Source organism: Lepidochelys kempii, chromosome 1 (genome assembly GCF_965140265.1).
Source record: "Lepidochelys kempii isolate rLepKem1 chromosome 1, rLepKem1.hap2, whole genome shotgun sequence".
NCBI classification, from domain to species: Eukaryota; Metazoa; Chordata; order Testudines; family Cheloniidae; genus Lepidochelys; species Lepidochelys kempii.
Genome location: NC_133256.1, coordinates 50,750,040 through 50,767,981, shown reverse-complemented (window position 1 = coordinate 50,767,981; position 17,942 = coordinate 50,750,040). Strand labels below are relative to the sequence as shown.

At 44.1% G+C, this 17,942-nt stretch overlaps 1 protein-coding gene across 3 annotated transcripts; it reads right to left on the bottom strand.

Moving 5' to 3' along the window:
• Window positions 1–8,562: 8,562 nt before the first annotated feature.
• On the bottom strand, window positions 8,563–17,498 carry CCNA1 (cyclin A1). 3 transcript variants are annotated; one of them, XM_073322414.1, is made up of 9 exons: window positions 17,212–17,498; window positions 16,215–16,391; window positions 13,184–13,427; window positions 12,855–12,979; window positions 11,965–12,188; window positions 11,138–11,342; window positions 10,163–10,276; window positions 9,227–9,360; window positions 8,563–8,793 (listed from the first exon to the last, which is right to left on the bottom strand). In XM_073322414.1, exons 2-9 carry the CDS (start codon window positions 16,365–16,367, stop codon window positions 8,742–8,744), a joined length of 1,251 nt encoding a protein of 416 aa, XP_073178515.1. In that variant the 5' UTR covers window positions 16,368–16,391; window positions 17,212–17,498; the 3' UTR covers window positions 8,563–8,741. The 3 variants fall into 3 exon arrangements, with proteins under 3 accessions (XP_073178515.1, XP_073178604.1, XP_073178443.1); XM_073322503.1 differs by lacking the exon at window positions 17,212–17,498 and adding an exon at window positions 16,815–17,201; XM_073322342.1 differs by lacking the exon at window positions 17,212–17,498 and having other exon boundaries at window positions 16,215–17,201.
• Between the last annotated feature and the right edge of the window lie 444 nt (window positions 17,499–17,942).

Sequence of the window (17,942 nt, the reverse complement as noted above, 5' to 3'; positions counted from 1 at the left end):
TGAATTAGCAGCTCAACTACTTCTCTAGAATAATTCAATTATATTACCCACCCAAATGCAACTGCACAACCCACCCCCTCCAAAGAAACAAAGTTATGATTATCAGGACAATCTCTTCCTACAGAGCAAACACCCAATGTTTATTTTTAGCACTATTTGTCCATTTTAGAAGAGTCCCAGAGTCAAAGTTCAAGGCAAGAACAATCACAAAATCATCTAGTCTGACCTCCCTGATATCACAGGCTACCAACACTCAGCGCCCCCGCCTCCCCCCATTAACCCAACACCTGGAATTAGATTAAAGTACTGCAACGCACAGGAGACTAAAGTACTATATGCCACAGGCAGAGAACAGGGATCAAGGGGCTTCGATTCCTGAGGCCCCTGCAGTAGCAGGGAATTGATTTAGTGAGCTATACCCAGATGATTGCAGCAGATAACTGCGGCCAATGTTGCAGAGATAGGCCAAAAATCCAACAACCCAAGATCACTGACAATCTGACCTGGGGCAAAATTCCTTCACAACTCAACATATGATCAGTTACCACGTGAGCAAGAGCCAGCCAGCCAAGCACCTGACAGAATTCTCAGTACCATCTCAGACCACTGGCCCACCCTGTCCAATATCCCATGGCCATGGGCAGCGGGTGTAATAGGCATGGGGAGGCTCAGTCTCCCATGGCACTGCCGCGGCCACTGGACCCCCGGTTGCAGGGCTTTGGGAGGAAGTTTTTGATTTATTATGCGCCATGCAGGTTCCAGGGCAGCGGAGGAGGCAGTATGTGCTAGGGAATCCTCTGCCACCCCAGAACCTGCATGGGGCATAGCAAAAGCATCTTCTGGAGACGAGACACACATGCTTTTCTCTGGGTGGCTTGAGGTCTGGGGAGGGGAGGTGTGACACAGCACAGCTACAGCTGGCCTGGGACTCCGGGCAGGGGAGCTCAGGGCTTCGGCTGGCTGGGGGCTCTTCTGGGCAGGTGTGGGGCAGAGGGAGAGGCTCTAGGCTTTGGCCGGCTCTGGATTTCTCCAGCTGAGAGGGGTGGGGGGGGTGTCTCAGGGCTCCGACCACGGGGGCAGAAGGGGGCTCAGGGCTCCTCCGGGTGGAGCGGGGTGTCTTGGGGCTCTGAACTCCTCTGGCTGAGGGGGTGGGTCCCAGGGCTCCTTTGGGTGTGTGTGCGTGGGGGGGGGGGTCCCATAGCTCCGGCTGGCTCAGGGCTCCTCTGGCCAAGGGCAGGGTGTTGAAGGTGCAGAGCCAGGGCTAGCCCATGCCCATGGCCATCTATGATGCTTCAGAGGAAGGAGACCAAACAAAAACCCCCACCTGGATGCATTGTGCGTGTGTGAGACCGGGGATATAAAGCAAGAATTCTCAAACTTTTTCACAGTGTGGACCACATCTGAGTAGAGAGATGGTCACATGAACCCCTCCCTCTCCATTGGCAACTCAGTAACAAAGATTCCATACAGAAATATTAAGAAAGAGTAGCCAATACATCTATCAAACAAATCCCCAGAAGGGAATTTTACCTCCCAGTTATGGTATTGACAAACTCCAGGATATACATTTTCAAACATAAAGAGGGTTGCTATAATGCAGGAAGTGTGACACTTCTTGAGGGTACACAGGGTTGTGTGGTACCTCGTTACCACCTGCTTTTAGCATGAGGAACTCTCGTCTGTGCTTGCCCTGGGTCAACGCCTCAACTTCACTGGCAACACAAGCAGAGGCATCAACTTCCTGGGGGGTGATCAACTCCCACTCTGCCTCAGGCCTTGCCCCCACTCCACCCATTCCCCCAAGCCCCTCCCCCTTCCTGCCCCTCCCCTTCCCATTTTGTTCTGCACCTTGCCACCCTGTTCCACACCCTCCCCCGCCTCTTCCTGTCCCCACTCCTCCCCCATCCCCCAGCACGCCACTAAACAGCTGGTAGTAGCTGGTGGAGCCCACCAGCAGGAGGGCTTGGAGGAGGGGTAGGAGCTGATCTATGGGGTTGCCAGTGGGTGCTGAGCATCTATTTTTTTTCCCATAGGTGCTCCAGCCCCTGAGCACCCATGGATTCAGCGCCTATGAACACAAGTACTTCCCTCTATGCCTTGCAGGCCCTGCTGTCATTCTGCAGGTTAGCAACAAGCACACTCCAAACTCCAAGCCCTCCAACATCACTAGAGTCTCCAACCCCTGGTCCACTGGACACTTACAGTATTCACCAATCTGCTGCTTCCAAAGAAGCAGTACACCACAGCTCTACCAGTTTCCCTCCAATCACCACTCCACTTAACTCACAACACTTAGATATGTTTATAGTGAAACAAAATTTAACAAAGCAGAGAGATTCAAGTAGTAGCAAGTTGAAATATTGGAAACAAAGAGTTACATACAAAATAAAATCATAACACACCTTCTGGAACCTAGCCTTAATTAACAAGATACTCTTGTGACTAGCAGAGTAATACTCATCCAAAATCCTTGCACCTCTTTACATCCAGGCTGGCTGTGACCCTTCTTCCACGAGACATGCATGCTGTCAGTTTGCCTGCTACAGTGTGTCTCTTTGCACTCTAAGGTATATCAAACCAATCCTTTGTCTTTATTCACAAACTGGACACCCCTCTGCTATTTGTTTTTCCTGTAGATTTCCTCTCTCGTTTATTTTGCAATCTCTGAATTTGCACCTGGCTCAGTATGTAAATTGTATGCCACACAGTATATGTCTCTACAATAAGCGTCAGTTACTCTCTACCTGAAAGGAACATCTCTAAGGTATGTGACCTCCTGGTGACTTGCCTTAACTCCAAGATCTTCAAAACATAATTTTAGTAGATACACATAACCCCTTAAATATTATCCATATATACTTTTTGCAATTATGATGACTAGTGGGCTACTGGCTCTCAGTAGAGACCTCACATGCCACCCATTGGTGAACTATTATGCAACTATCCAACCCAGGGGATCCCTCTAAAACTCTAGGCAGCCCATGTGCTCTCTGCCAGTTGGCACCAAGGGATCTCTGGGCCAGAGCATGCCTTTCTGATTTGGATTTTTATCCTTTTGTTTGTGTTTTAAATTGTGTAAGTTGCTTTCGTGTCTATGTATATCCGAGAACTAGGTGTTATTTAAACCAGGTCAGCATATTCCATGCAACAAGGTAGATGCACATTTTCCCTTTCACATACAAAAGGCATGGGACAGCAACAGAACCCAGAGGGGATTTAGGTCTGGGTAAGTTATCACTTGGTTAGTGTATAGAACCCAGTTTTCCTCCAAAAGCAAGGTTCAAATTCACTTGTACAAAGTAAATAAGTTCTTTCTTGCTCCAAGTAATACATACCCAATGCAGAGGGTTGAACTGCAACACTCTGGCAGCCACTAGCACCCAGAAGAATCTCCTCTGGGACCACTTCACAGATCAGTTTCCCATATAAACCCATTTAATGTTCCTTGTTCAAACTCAGTTAGCATTTGCACTGCATGATTCCTAACCTTAACTACTTGGGTTTCCCCACCTTCTTTTAGACTGAAAACATATTTATTTTAAAACCACCAGTTCAGTTGCAATGCTTTGAAGAAACACAAAAAACTCTCGGCATACTAGCTACTTGTAAAGGGTGACCCAATTACAGTCTGTAAATAACTACATGGTGAATAAATATATAACAGTGGGCTCTTCAATCTAGCGGAGAAAGGTAATAACATGATCCAATGGTTGAAAGTTGAAGCTAGACAAATTCAGACAGGAAATAAGATACAGATGGTTAACAGTGAGAGTAATTGAACATTGGAACAATTTATCAAGGGTTGTGGTGGATTCCCGATCACCAAAATGTTTAAAATCAAGACTGGATGTTTTTCTAAAAGATATGCTCTAGGAATTATTTTGTCAAAATTAAATGGCCTTGGCTGGACAAGAAATCCATCTAGATGACAATAGTCTCTTCTGACCTTGGAATCAATTCCTCTAAAAAGCTTACTCCACAAATCTAACATTAAAATAATGATTCACTTTAGACCATTTAGATACACTTGATATGCTGGTTACATGAATACAGTATACTGGAAATTGTGTTTCAGATTATTTCAATTAATACTAAATTTTTCCTATATAAAATTTTCCTGCTTTGAGCAGGGGGTTGGACTAGATGACCTCCTGAGGTCCCTTCCAACCCTGATATTCTATGATTACTCTAAGTCTTATTGTCTGAGGCCTAAAACTCCTTTATTTTTACTACTATAGTAAACTATTGCAGTAGTGATATACACAGTAGTTACAGTTCACCTCACATTTATATTATAAACCATTGTTTTTCAAGGGCTTAATGCAACAACATTTCTTTACCCCCCGCATTCAAGTGATTTGTAACCCAACCCCAGCCAAAATCTATCACTTGGGCAACACAACTCTATTTGCTGGATACCTAGGTAGATTAGGTATGAATGTAAATACAATCTGGTCCTGAAGCCTTTCCCCCCAGCCCATCACTAGCTGTCAGGAAGAGCTCATTTAGACTTTGCTTATAAATCATCATTTGAAATTATTAGGTTGGCCAACATCACTGAAACGAATGCTCTGACATGGTCATAAAAAACAACAGCTGTATAAGGAAGCTAGTCTTATGTTCATACTTTTCAAATCTATTATACTTTTTCAGATAGATGTTATGCTTTTAAAGTGTGTATTAATGTTTCAATTTCAATTCAAATGTCCAAATAATCACTAAATTGGCAACAGTGCATGTAATTAGTTCACAAAACTCAGGGGAGGGGGGAGTAAACACCCCCATGGGGTGGGTGTGTGAGGAAATCCCTGCTGCAGGGTCAGGCTTATGCTGCTATAATCAAAATTATACACAAACAAAACTGTTTCAGCCTTTTGGGCACTCATATCTCAAAATCAACTTCATTTTGGTAGAATCAGAGGAGACTGATAAGTAATAAGTTTTTGTTTACCCGTTTACAGCAAATTAAGTTTAGTGACAGTTTGCATGTCAACCACCTAACAGTTCAGATTTTCGATAGTGGGTTGTTACACGAGTCTTCTGACCTGAGTCAGAGTGTCTCCTACAGCATATGCATGTTTTCTATTCAGCCTTTCACTACCCTTTCCCCTGCAAGGTTTTCCTGTCAGACAAGAGCGTCAAGTAGGACTTAGGGTAGAAATAATACTTTGGACTTTTCTAGTGCCTTGCATCCTAGGGTATCAAAGTGCTTCACAAATATTTGCATAGCAATCCTTTTGTCATTCCTATAAAGTATATAGATTTCCATTTTAAAGAGGAGGCAACTGCAGCAGAAAGGTTATGTAACACACTCAAAGTGACTGCAAGTCTGGCACAGCTTCTCTTAGCCTGCACTTTTACCACAAAGCCATCCTCTCTCTGAAGAAACATTATGGAAAGATATTCGCGTTCCATATCATGCACTTCATAGAATGGGCTTGCAGTTTTTCCCCCCTCTAACTCTGAGAAAGCAAGAGCCATTATTTGCAGTGATGTGGTACAGTAGCTATTTTAACAGCTGCTTTGTATTCAAATCAGTGTTGGGAAATATTTTCCCAGTGCATGATATGGACAGCAAGTCTGGTTACCACTCAACAGGATTTTCTAAACTTGCCAAAGCAAGTACCCCTCTCAGATTAATGGCTTCTCAGATTTGAGTTCAAGACAGATTTCTTGAACTCTAATCCTAAAATCTGAGCACAGCCCCTGATTTTAGTACCCCTGTTCCCCAGGAGGGGCACAGACCTCTACCTCCTCCCTGCTGAGCAACTCTGTAGCTCGTTAGGGAAAACGGTCCCTAGACTCTTTATATTCCTTGGGTTGATTGCAGGGTCAGCTTATAAATCTTTAACTATACCATATGCAGAATGTAAAGTGCCTCTCCATACCAATTATGGGGTCAAACAAGACTACAGCCCCATAGATGTTAATTATATTTTGAGGGACTCAAGGAACAATCCATTATAAGCAGCAGCTATAGGATGAACTTAAAAAGAAAGGGTGTACATTGGAACCAGGGATAAGAGACAGATCTGTAAGAGGTCCCCAGAAACTGCTAAATAACTCTTAAATAACTGGAGGTTTTGTCTATTTCTGCACCTCACTTTAATATAAATGAGTTAAGAAAAAGAAAGTCATACCCTCACATTAGACCATTTACTAGATCTAAATAACCCCATAAATTGGATTTCATTTTTGCAAGTGCCAGTTTGATTAAGGTAACTCTATAGATGTAATGTTTACTAGAGCACTTGCTCCAGTGGCTCAATAAATTCTACTCTAAGTTTATTTGCACTGGGTTGATACAGACAGGGTCTTTTCAGTCAACATGCTGAGGGCTGAAAACAAGGCCAGTATGTTTAGGTCCTGGGAGAGCTGCAGGTCAGCAGGAGGACTAAAACTTAATACAAGGAGACATCTCAAGAAGGATTAGACAGGATGTTAAGGACAACCTATAGGTGCTGTTTTACACACCATTAAGGACAAAAAACACAAGGGATTGAGACAGATGGCAGTAGATAGTGTTGGCTATTCAAATGCACATTACAACTTTTAGTTCTAAAGAAGCAGTTTGCAATATGCATTGGAAGCAAGTCTCTTGGGGAAGATTTGTGAAATGTCCGGTGGCAAAAAGAGGCAGATAGTTTTAGATACCAAAGCATCTTTTCAGATTAGATGAGGTAGTAGTGCAAGGTCTGGCATGACCGCAATATTTATACACAATCTACTGACCACATTGTGTCTGTTAATATGTTAACAGACTGGAAGGACTTTAGGCCAAGGGGGAAGTCAGATTTGTTTCAAGCTTTCTTTGAAAAGATACAACTTGGGTAAGGGAAGATCAAGAGGGCTCCTGCCCCAATGAGTCTTTTGTGGTGTTATGAACCCTAAGAAGCAGAGTTTAGATTACAAGGGTAAGATGGAAATGTTAGAAATTGGATGAAATCAAGTATGAAAGAATTTAAGAAAGTTTCCCTGAGCCTAGTCTTAAGTGAAGGGGAATCTTGTGTGGCATATTGAGAGATCAGAGTACTAGACTGTGTGCAGTATTTAAGAATCCTACACTGGAATAGAGAGAATCCTCTAATTCCTATAGCATAGAGGTACCCAAGGCCTCAGTATCTAATGTCCTCTAACTTCATCCTGGATTCTTTCTGGTTGGTCTTCTGCAAGCTCTACTCTGCTTTCACCATGGATTCTACTTCAAGGTAGAATCTCAGCCCTGCCCCAAATTCATCCTCACTGCTGCTTTAATCTGCTCTCCACTGAAGTCTTATCCTTTAAGGCTGTCTGTATCTGTTTCTTCAGAAAGACCAGGTAAAATATCCCTATTGCCTGCCCCCGCAAGCACTCCATTATAAAAAAAATTTATTCCTGTCATCAGCTACTTTCAGATTCAAATATTTTTCTACAACCTCTCCACTCCTGACTTCTCAGTCTAGTCAGACTGGCTGAATTAAATATCTTCACAGCACCTTAAGAGCTTAATACGACCCAAACTCCTCTTTTTGCTCAAGTTCTGTCACTGTTAACAAGTCATTCCTGTCATTCAGGCACACAGCTGGGGATGGAGAGGCATCTTTGACTTCCTTGTCATTTCTTCCTCCCCCTCCCCCCAACTCTCCAGTAGTGTCCAATCCCTGCTGCAGCTCCCAATAGAGAGTCAGACTTTCTTTCCACACAGCTAGCACTCCTAGCCCTTATCTTGCATTTTGATTTCTGCAGTGTCCATGTGTTTGGCCTCAAATATCTACAGGTCCCCTAACTTTAGACACATCTAAGGGCCCATGAATATCACATCACTTCCCCTTCAATTCTCTGCATTGCCTCTCCTCCCCACACCATACCATCAAGTTTCATCTTTGCTTATAAAGCCCCCACAATTCCACCTCTCACTACTGATCTGCTGTACCCTTTCTTTCCTCTGCCAATTAAGTATTCAAGGATTGCATGTTTTCCTCCCCAATACATGCCTACACATTCTACATGGGAACACCAACCCTGAACTTATCCCTAGGGCTTTCTCCAATTCCCTTAAGACCACTTCTGCTGTGATCTCACCTAAAAAAAAAGCTAGCCAACCACTGATGATTTGATGGTGCAGTACTTGAAATGAATTACTTTCAAGATGGTGTGCAATAGCTAACTTTCATAGGTAGGTGATCTGTGATGCCTTTGCCTTCCTGTCTATTGTTTGAAACAAGACTCAAATGAGTGATTAATACAATACCTGCCCCGCAGATCTTGCAGTCAATTTATGGTAAGAGTCAATAGTTTCTCCTTTTGATTCACAACCCATTTTGAGACCTAGATAAGATTTAGAGGTTATAAGGCCATAAGGACTATTGTGATCATCTAGTCTGACCTCCTGCTGAACACAGGCCATAGGACTTCTGAGGTTTCCCCCCTAAGATGCTCCAGTTCAAACCGAAATTCACCCAATATTGATTTAAAAAGGTGCCAAAGATAGAGAATCCACCACAAATCTTAGTAAGTTGAAGCTTGGACAAGTGAAGCTAGAGACATATTCATAAGGCAAGATATTTATTAAAAGTGCTTTTAGTTTACATTAAAACTAGACTATAGTCCTTGTAAAAAAATCATTTAAAAATGTCAGCTAAAACAATAAGCATCATGGTTATTGACACATGACCTGCAGTGCCCTATAAAAATGTAAGACCAACTCTGTTGATCAGGAGGCAAGTGCTTCGATTTTAGTCAGTGTGTTCGTTCACTGGCATTTATTGCAGAGGAAGAACTGCTGGTGTCTCCATAAAGGATACGTGCATGTACCTACAATAGAAACAGGCAGCTAGTTACAAGTTATTTAACTGACATCTTGTGAATAGGAAACCCTACTGAGGTACAAGAATGATTTGGGTTTCAGCACCTGAGTGCTTCAGCATCATGCAAATCTGAAACAAAGTTATGGCTATGCCTAGATTGTAAGATTGCTCTTATAAGAAGAGCAGTTCTTACTTTTAAGATCACCTCAACCTTCAAGATGTTTGTAGTTAGTATCAGCCACTATCTAGTAGCTCCCACAAGGTAGGACTACCAGTTATGCAGAAACTTTTGATTAAATAGCTTGCACATAGGACCTCCCATAGCATATCTCCATTGATCAGAACAGCATGATTTGCATCAGTTGAAGAGATTTGGCCAATTTTAATGCCTGCTGTCATTTGGAGCCAAACAGAAAGCATTTAGTGTCTTAGGAACTTACTTTGACAGCTTGTACTTCTCTCTAATTGCTTGCTGTGGTCGATGAGACGCATCAAGGCATGCTTTATGTAGATCACTCAGACAAGGCACTAGCTCACTTAGTGAATACCCAGTGAATGCAGCAAGTGTTTCTGGCTGAACAGTAGAGAAAAGAATTATGGTACATTATTGCATTTGTTTAGGTATTGTGTCTTCCAGATTTTGGTAGAGGCCCTCTGTCAAGAAGCAAGGTCACATTTCTGCTGACTACTTAGATTAACAGATGCATCTGTTTTGCTGCTGAAGTGAGATCCCATAGCAGTCACCATAGAGGATCTGAGCACTCTCAATACCCCAGATGCATCCTACTATCAATGTCCACTTTAGGTCTTTACTACAGCAGAGAAGGCTGACAAGAAGCTCCTTCTGATGCAGACAGAATACTTGCTGGTGTCTTTCACCAGTTCTAAAGAGTTTCCCCTACCATTACCACCAAATGAAATTATTCCTACAGCACAGAGGCAGATACCAATTAGATTAGTATTTGGATAAAACCATGTGCACTAAGATTCTAATCTCCCCCTCCTCCCCCAAACACAAACAGTTGCATAGAGGCCAGTCTCAGTTTTTTATAGGGTGGATCAATACATTGACAAGATGGTTAATGACTAATCTCATTAGGACTGTGTACCATATCAGGTTAGTCTCAGCCAGTGACCAAAGTAGAGTATTGTTCCTGCCTGTGCAGAAGTTCTAGATGAAAAAGAGGAGCAAATCTTTAACTAGCTAGATATCAACTGTATGCCAGTGGAAAAGCCTGTTTAGTTGAACTAGAACCCTCCCAAGAGATCTGCTAGTTCATACTATCTGGAGTGGAAATTCTTTCCACTTTTAAGTCTGAACCTGTAGAGGTAAGAAACCCCCTGTTCCACAGCACCTCAGAGAATTAAGAGCTTACCCAGAAATGCCTGTTCACAGTGTAGTTTGCTAGACAGTAAGCTGCTGCAGCAGTTTGTGAAGGAAGGTACTTCAGAAATGGATCAGCTTCCAAGAGACTCAACTCTGCTACATACTAGGCAAAAGAAGTTTGCAAAAGTTACTTTCAAATAGACCTCTGTGTATAAGGTGGGATCAATTCAGTGTGCTCCAAACAAGCATTGGTTATCTTTCCAGCACCACAGTTTTGGAGAACAGTGGATTATATACTCTGTTGAGAAAGTTGCTTTCTCTGTTGAGAAAGTTAGGGTGAAATCCTGCCCTTACTAGAGTCAACAGGAGTTCTACAATAATCTTTAATGGGGTCAGAAGTCACCTTTTAGAGAGATACCAGTTAGCTGAGTGAAGGCTGGGCAGTCTTGTGGTCAAGGAACTGGAATGGGACTCAGGAGGCCTGGGTTTGTTTTCGGCTCTATCATAGGCTTCTTACATGGCCCCAGGCAAGTTAAGGAGCTGAGGCACGCAAACTATCTGACAGTGGGAATAAGACTTGCTTTCTTACCCTTTGTCCTTTGATAGTGAAAATGTATGTCCTGTAGTGCTATATTATATTGGTACAGTCAGTGGTTAGCATGGCAGGGCCCTGATCTTTGTTGGGGCCTCTGGGCTCTACCACTATACATGTTCTATCAGTACAGACTGACAGCATAAAGCTGTAGTTTTGGAAAGCAAGAAGTGTGATAGATTTCCTAGTAGGTTTAAATTGAATGTGCTGTGCACCATATAATCTCCAGTTAGGGTACTGGTTTATCAGGGTGTGTGTCAGTCATGTTTGACTGACAGGCAGGCACCCTCAGCATGTTCCCTATGACAGGTGTTTTCCACTCAAGAGGATGCTCCTGAGAGTAAGCCAAGTCTGAAAGTTCCCACTCCTCCCAATGTTCCTGGTTTATCAATCACTGCCCTCCCACAGCCCTTAAAGGAGCGTAACACATACCCTTGCAAAGTTCTCTGTCCTGACACAGACTCCATGTCTCTGTAAATACTGAAGGAGAAACTGGTTGATAGTTGGTACCGTCAAGTCAAAAGCCAGTACTTTCAGGAGCAGGTGTTCCATTCTTAATAACTGTCTCTTTGTGTAAGTATCATCTGTTATATACACAAACTCCTCTACCTCTGGAGGGTAGATCTCTTCATATTTCCTAAAAAGCAGTGCAAAAAGTCCATTAAGTCTATGAGGTTTGAAGTTGCAATCAGAAAGAAAGGCTTGTCGGAGTCATTGCTGGGATGAGCATGTGGGTCCACCTTCATTCAACAAGATTCATAGACTTCAGCCCCTACTTAGGCATATCCTGTAACACACATGGTACCTTTTGACAAGCTTAATACATTCAGCTTTTACCTACAAGTCCTTTTTAGATCCACTATACAACAGGGCAACACTTACAGACATTAGACTGCCTCCTTAAGAGCTATATTATGCAGGATGTCATCTTGTACCATTTTTTAAACAGAATTCACGTTGAAGTTAAGCAGCTTAAGCTTTAAGAGCCAAAAGTCTCAGTGATACAATACGCTCCAGACAAAAGTTTTGGTTTAGTCCATGTTCAAAATCAAAAATCAGTAAGAAGAGTTGGTGAATTAAGTAGAAGGATAGAATGTAAGTTTGAAGACAAATTCTTACTACTACAAGGTTTGTGTTGTCAGAACCAGCACAGCTCTTCAGAATAGATTTTAGTTTCAACTTCTAAATGAGTCCAAGAGGTCTTTTCCCACAAGTTTGGGTCTGTCAAGACTTTAGTAGGCAACATAAAGAACACTTACGCAGCCAGAAGAATTGCTGCTGTTCCCACAAGCTGCAGCTTCCCTCTGAGGACAGACATGCAGGAAAGAAACCTGTCCAGAAAGTTGACTGCTAGGTACAGTGTTTCAGTACGAAGTTTGTATTCTTGCCCAACTTCCACCAGCCAGTCCACCAAGATTGCACGCATCCCTGATGTGATGTCTGGCTGCTTTCGCATGTAATATGGTTTTGGCCTGTATCTTATCTGTTTAGAAAGATTTGAGGTTCAATAATTAAGACATTATAAGAACAACCACCTTTGCCATATCCATAGTGTAAGTAATTATTTTCATTGATGGAAAATATATTAAGGCCATTACTGATTCCCACCATCAATGAGTGGAGAGCTGTACTGAATTCAGCAACAAAAATCATGAAGTTTGATAGCTGTAATTGAGGAAGACCTACCACAGTGCAAAAGCTAGTGTGTAGTAAAAGTACTACTCTGGTGGGTGTTAGGAGCCCCAGGTAACCACCACCTCCTCAGATTGCTACAGCCCTTTGCCACATTCTCTTACTCGCAACTTGATAAATAGGTTCTCAAGAGCTGTTGCAAGCCTCCTCACCCCAGCAAAGCTCAGTTACACATTCCATCTGAGAGAGGAGCTAGAGTCCAAAGCTGTCCTGCATCTTAGAAGAATCTTCTCACTACCTCCTGCTCTGACCTTGGCCAGCAACACAAGGAGCTTACGGAGAATGCTTTGTTAAAGAGAATGCAGGTAGTAAAGAGATGCTAAATGACAACCCGAGAATCTGAAAGTTGTGTCATGCAGCAATGTTTTAAGAGTGGCAATCTACATCTAAGACTTAAGTGTTGCCAGTACATGTAGGGTCAAGGAAACGCTGACATAGGCTTGTGAAAGCCACTCACTTCAGCTTCTCTAAGGTACTGATGAATGTCTTCTGCATAGTCTCCCACATTCATTATATCCACATTGTTATCCATATGAACTTCATGTTGTGACTGGAATGATGTATCCACCAACATAGGAGAACCTGCATAATCAGGATTCTTATTACATAAGGCATCCAACAAGACTTAACTTATCCTGCCAATTTGCTTGCAGTACAAGATTGAATCACATCTATATGAACAAGTAATCTACAGATAATGTAGACAAGTTTACTTTTGTTAAAAAAGTAAGCCACTTCATGTATGAGATTAATGTTACAAGCAAGGTTTTGAGCAGTGACAGTTACCTGTACTCAAATCCAACAACAGATGAATATTGGGTTTCATTGTGCTAGTATCCACTTCACACTGGCTAGGTTCCACCTCTTCTACAACTGTGCAGCTGCATCTGTCTTTTTGCTCTGGTTCATCTACATATATAGCAAACCCTTGCTTGGATGTTACATTGACCATACAGCTAGGGAATATATTCTTTCCAGAGGGAGAGAAAGCATTTTCAGAGCCAGAGAAGCGTCTGACTATGGTGGTACCCTGAAATAAAGTACAGATTTAACCTGTAGGAAGAGATTTAGTTACAAACAGAAAAAGCGAGATTCATATTTTTAGAACAAAGCCACACATTTTCCTTAGCACTGCAGACTGCAAGCACTTGCATCAATAAATTGAACATTAGTTGAAACAAAGCTTGCCATTACAACTGGCATTTAGGAAATTCTGCTTACTGCCATCTTGCTGTAATGATGGACATTTGTGCCACATGGAGAATTAATTATCTTCCAGTTTAATAAGACAGGATCAGTCTTGAATAATCTCATATTGTGAGTGTCAAACATTCATCTGCAAAATGGCCAGCCTGAGCAATTCTGCTGAAATGCCAACTGTAATTATAAGCTCTGAGCTACAGTTCAATTTATTCATGCTGAGAACTACCAACATTAAATGCAGCCCAACACTTGTTACCTTAGCTTGTTGAAGAAAACAAGAAGGGCATTAAGAGTTCAAAAACAGTCTTTTATAATTTGATATTAAGATTGTTAAAACGGTTTTTGCATATGTATACTAATGCTATACCAAATGTCTCAAGAGATCATTTTAAGAGTAAAAAGAAAAGGAGTATTTGTGGCACCTTAGAGACTAACAAATTTATTTGAGCATAAGCTCAGCTCAAATAAATTTGTTAGTCTCTAAGGTGCCACAAGTACTCCTTTTTGCGGATACAGACTAACACGGCTGCTACTCTGAAACCTGTCATTTTAAGAGTACAGTTTTCAGAAAAAAACTGGGTTTTGTATTGAAAAGCTAATAAAAGCCTTTTATAAGGGTCATATCAGTCTTCCTGGACTGCCAATAGTCAAGAGCAAGCCTGTAGATGAAAGCTATTAGAAGTTTCTTATAATTCTAGTGAGTATGCCCATGAACTGCACAAGTGGGTCAGGGTTTAGCCCAATTCATAGTGAAGGTTTTGAACTGGGCAAGTAGTTTGTCTATTCATTCTATGAACCTGAGCTAAGAGCTTGCAACCCCCGATGAGCATACACTGTATTAAGTACATCTTTGAGCAATACATTAGGCACCCAGGTTTGAAAAAGCTTAGGCCAAAGTTAGGCTCTGAAATAAAAGGGGGCCAATTTTCAGAATGTTGAGCAATCACAAACCCCACCATGTCAATAAGAACTGCAGTTGCAGTGACTCAAATAAGAGCTTTTCAGAGATGTTGAGCCCCTCCAACCCCCATTTGGCTTCAGTGGGATTTGTAGGTATGCCAAACTTCCGTAGTCAGGTTCCTTTATTTAGGAGCCTGGCTTTAGATGCTCAGATCTGAAGACTGTGGTGGGGGGAAGGGGGAGGTCTGTTTTTATTACAGAATACCAGATGTACTCTAAGGATTACCACCTTTAAATGGTAATCTGTTATTACTCTAATCCTACTGGACTGCTTTCCTCTAAAGAGCTTTGCACAGGAGTAGCAGCTACTGTACATGCAAGGACCATTCCAGTGTATGACACAGCAGAGTACTAGAGAGAGCCATGCTAACCAGATTAAAGTCTGCATAGTGGCTTTGGCACCTAAATTTATTCTGGAACAGGAGGGAAACTGAGAAAAAAGGCTATCCGAAAGGCAATTCTTGCTCTCTGAATGTATTGCCACCATATCAACACCTTGTAGGAGTCATGTACCGAGCCACGGAACCTTTGAGCAGTAGTTGGCAGTTAATGGGCATATACATTTCCACGGAGCCCTACATTCCATAGGTCGAGGGTATAGAGAAGCCATGTAATAGTCCCTCTCCCTCCAGAAACCTTACTTAAAGCTGGGCTCCAAGTTAGGGAGAAATGGTCAGTAAGGCTCCACTGTAGAATACTAGCTAGCCATGACCTCCCCCAAAAGATCTGCTAACTGAACAGGGATGGAAGCACTACCCTTTTAAATCCCATGTGTGCTCTGGATGAAATAGAAAGAGAAAAGCAAATCATGTGTGTTAGCCAAATTACGTATTGCAAACCCAGTACGGCCAGCCCCAAGCATTCAAAAAGAATCATAAAATAGCCTTAAAAGTCAAGAGGTAATAAATGCTGGGTTCTTTTTATTTGCATTCTAGTTTGAGCCTTTAAGGTGCACTTGGGCCACATTTTCAAGCTTGTTTCTGCAATTCTGTGGGCTAGAAATTTATCTTTTATATATTTTTAAAAAAGCTGAACTGAGATTCTCAAGTAATCACGGGATTCCAGGAACTAGGGCTTCAAGGAAGATATTAAAAATGATGATATTTGCAATAAAATTGCCAGAGTTGGTATTGTGTCCCTCCAGTGCAAGCTGAGGGTCAGGTCATTTATCAGGCTTGTGTCAGTTGGGGGGCGGGGGGGAAGAATGAAATCATGTTAGGTATTTACTTACTTAAATATCTCCTGATCAGTCAGACTTTTAGATACATGTTTTGCACATACGTTTTTTAAACTCATGTTTACCAACATTCCCAGCAATGCCCTTTGACGGTTTACATATCAGTTCACAAAGGTAATGTTTAAAAAAAGATGAACTAGGTTTAGAGAAACACTCAGGGAAGGAGAAAATGGTCATAGTTCCTCATGGTCTCTGGTTAAGATGCATAGTAAGAGGAGACTCAGTGCTGGAATAACAGGGGCCTTGACAAAATTTGTTTGGAGACCAGAAAAGCTTCCATAGCAACTGCCCATGTTATATCGGACTTAAATAGTATCATCCACACATGAACAAAAGGCACCTTGGGCGTTTGAAAGACACTTCTCATAAGTGTAACCCCACAATGAGCAATGGGGTTCTCCCCCCCAAAAAAGTTACCTGGCTACATGCCCTCAAGCACTGCCCATTCTCAGTCAGCAGCCCAAGCACAGCCCGCTGTGGTGGATTTTGGTTGGAATAAGGCCCAGCTGCAACCCGGCGGATCTCCCAACTTCCACCTTGGGAGATCCCACTCTTATCGTTGTGATGCATTGTTTCAAGGTCAGCAGCTGACAGCTAAGAGAAGAGAAGAGAATGGCATGTTAGTCATCCGAGGCAAGTTTACCCGAATTTCTCTCTAGAGACAAGAGTCTAGATTCCCCTTTCCACTCCTAGAAGGAGTGCAGCTCTCGCCCATTACTGCTTCTTATTCTAAATGCAGGATGCTTCCTCTAGGTCTCATCATTAATCACTGGAACAATTTACCAAGGGCCATGGGGGATTCTCCATCACTGACAATGTTTATATCATGAGTGAATGTTTTTCTAAAAGATATGCTCTAGGAATTATTTCATGGAAGGTCTCTGGCCTGCCTTACCCAGGTCAGAGGAGACAATCACAATGACCCCTTCTAACCTTAGAATCTGTGACTCATGAACAGATTTTCACACTCCGTGTGAGACAGATTTGCCTTCATTAATGCTACCCCGCCAAAAATACCTCAGCTTCCCTGTTGGAGCCGCTCCCGACAAGCGCTGCAGCTCCACAGGGAAATTTTTTTTGGGGGGGGGGGGAGCAGGGACGCAAGGGAAGAGGCTACTGAAAGAGGGCGGCTACAGTAACCCCGGCCAGAGGGCGCCCTTGGGGCTCTCGGAGGCGCAGGGCGGAGGCTCTCCTTGCTGTTGCTTACTGCCAGGGCAGAGCACTCTGAAGCAAGGCGCCCCAGAGCGGGAGGGTGACAGGCTCGCGAGCTCCCAGGAGGTCCTGCCCCGCCAGCAATGCCCGGGCCAAGCGCCCACGGACGCCAGCGCCCAGGGCAGAACCAGCCCCCGCCGGGGTCCTGCGGGGAGCCCAACGCGCCCTAGTGCCCCGGGAGCCCCGCCGCGCCCCGCATTACACGCCAGCCCCGCAGCCGGGGAGACCCCGCCGCCGCCGCCCCTTGCCCGCTAGGCAGCCACTGGCCAGGGCGCCGAGCCGCCCCGCTGCCCCCAGCCCCGCCTATGTAGCCCGCGTCCCGGGGGCGGGGGAGGCGGCGGCGCAGCCCCTCCCCCGCGGGCGCTGATTACTTTCGACCCGCCCGCGGCTGTTGGGCCCGGCCCGTTGGAAGCTCAGACCGGCGGCGGCGGCGGCTCCCGTGGCAACCGCAGCGGCCGTGCCGGGGCCCTGGGGGATCTCCATGGAGACCCGGCCCGGCGCGGGGGGTTGGCCACGGGCTCCACGCTCCCTGCCTCGGGGCTCGCGGGTGTCCGGGACCCCCCCCCCCCCCCCCACGGAGGGCCGGGGCCGAGCAGGGCGCCCCGGGCTGGCCCTGAAGGCGAGACGCGCGCCCGCCGCTGAGTAGCCCCTGGCTGCTGCTCTCCCTGGTACACCCCGCTGGCTGCTGGAGCGGTGCGGGCCATGGGAGAATGACCCCCCCCCCCACACACACACACCCCCACACCCACCCCCTTCGGCTCCCTTCCATAAACCGCAGCACACAAGGCCCCCGCTCATTTGGCACCAGAGATGACAAGTGCTACTCCTTTTGCACGAGATCAATGCATCCGGGGCATGAGTACTGCAAGAAAAACCAGAATCCAGGTGACCTTTAAAAAGAAAAGGAGGACTTGTAGCACCTTAGAGACTAAC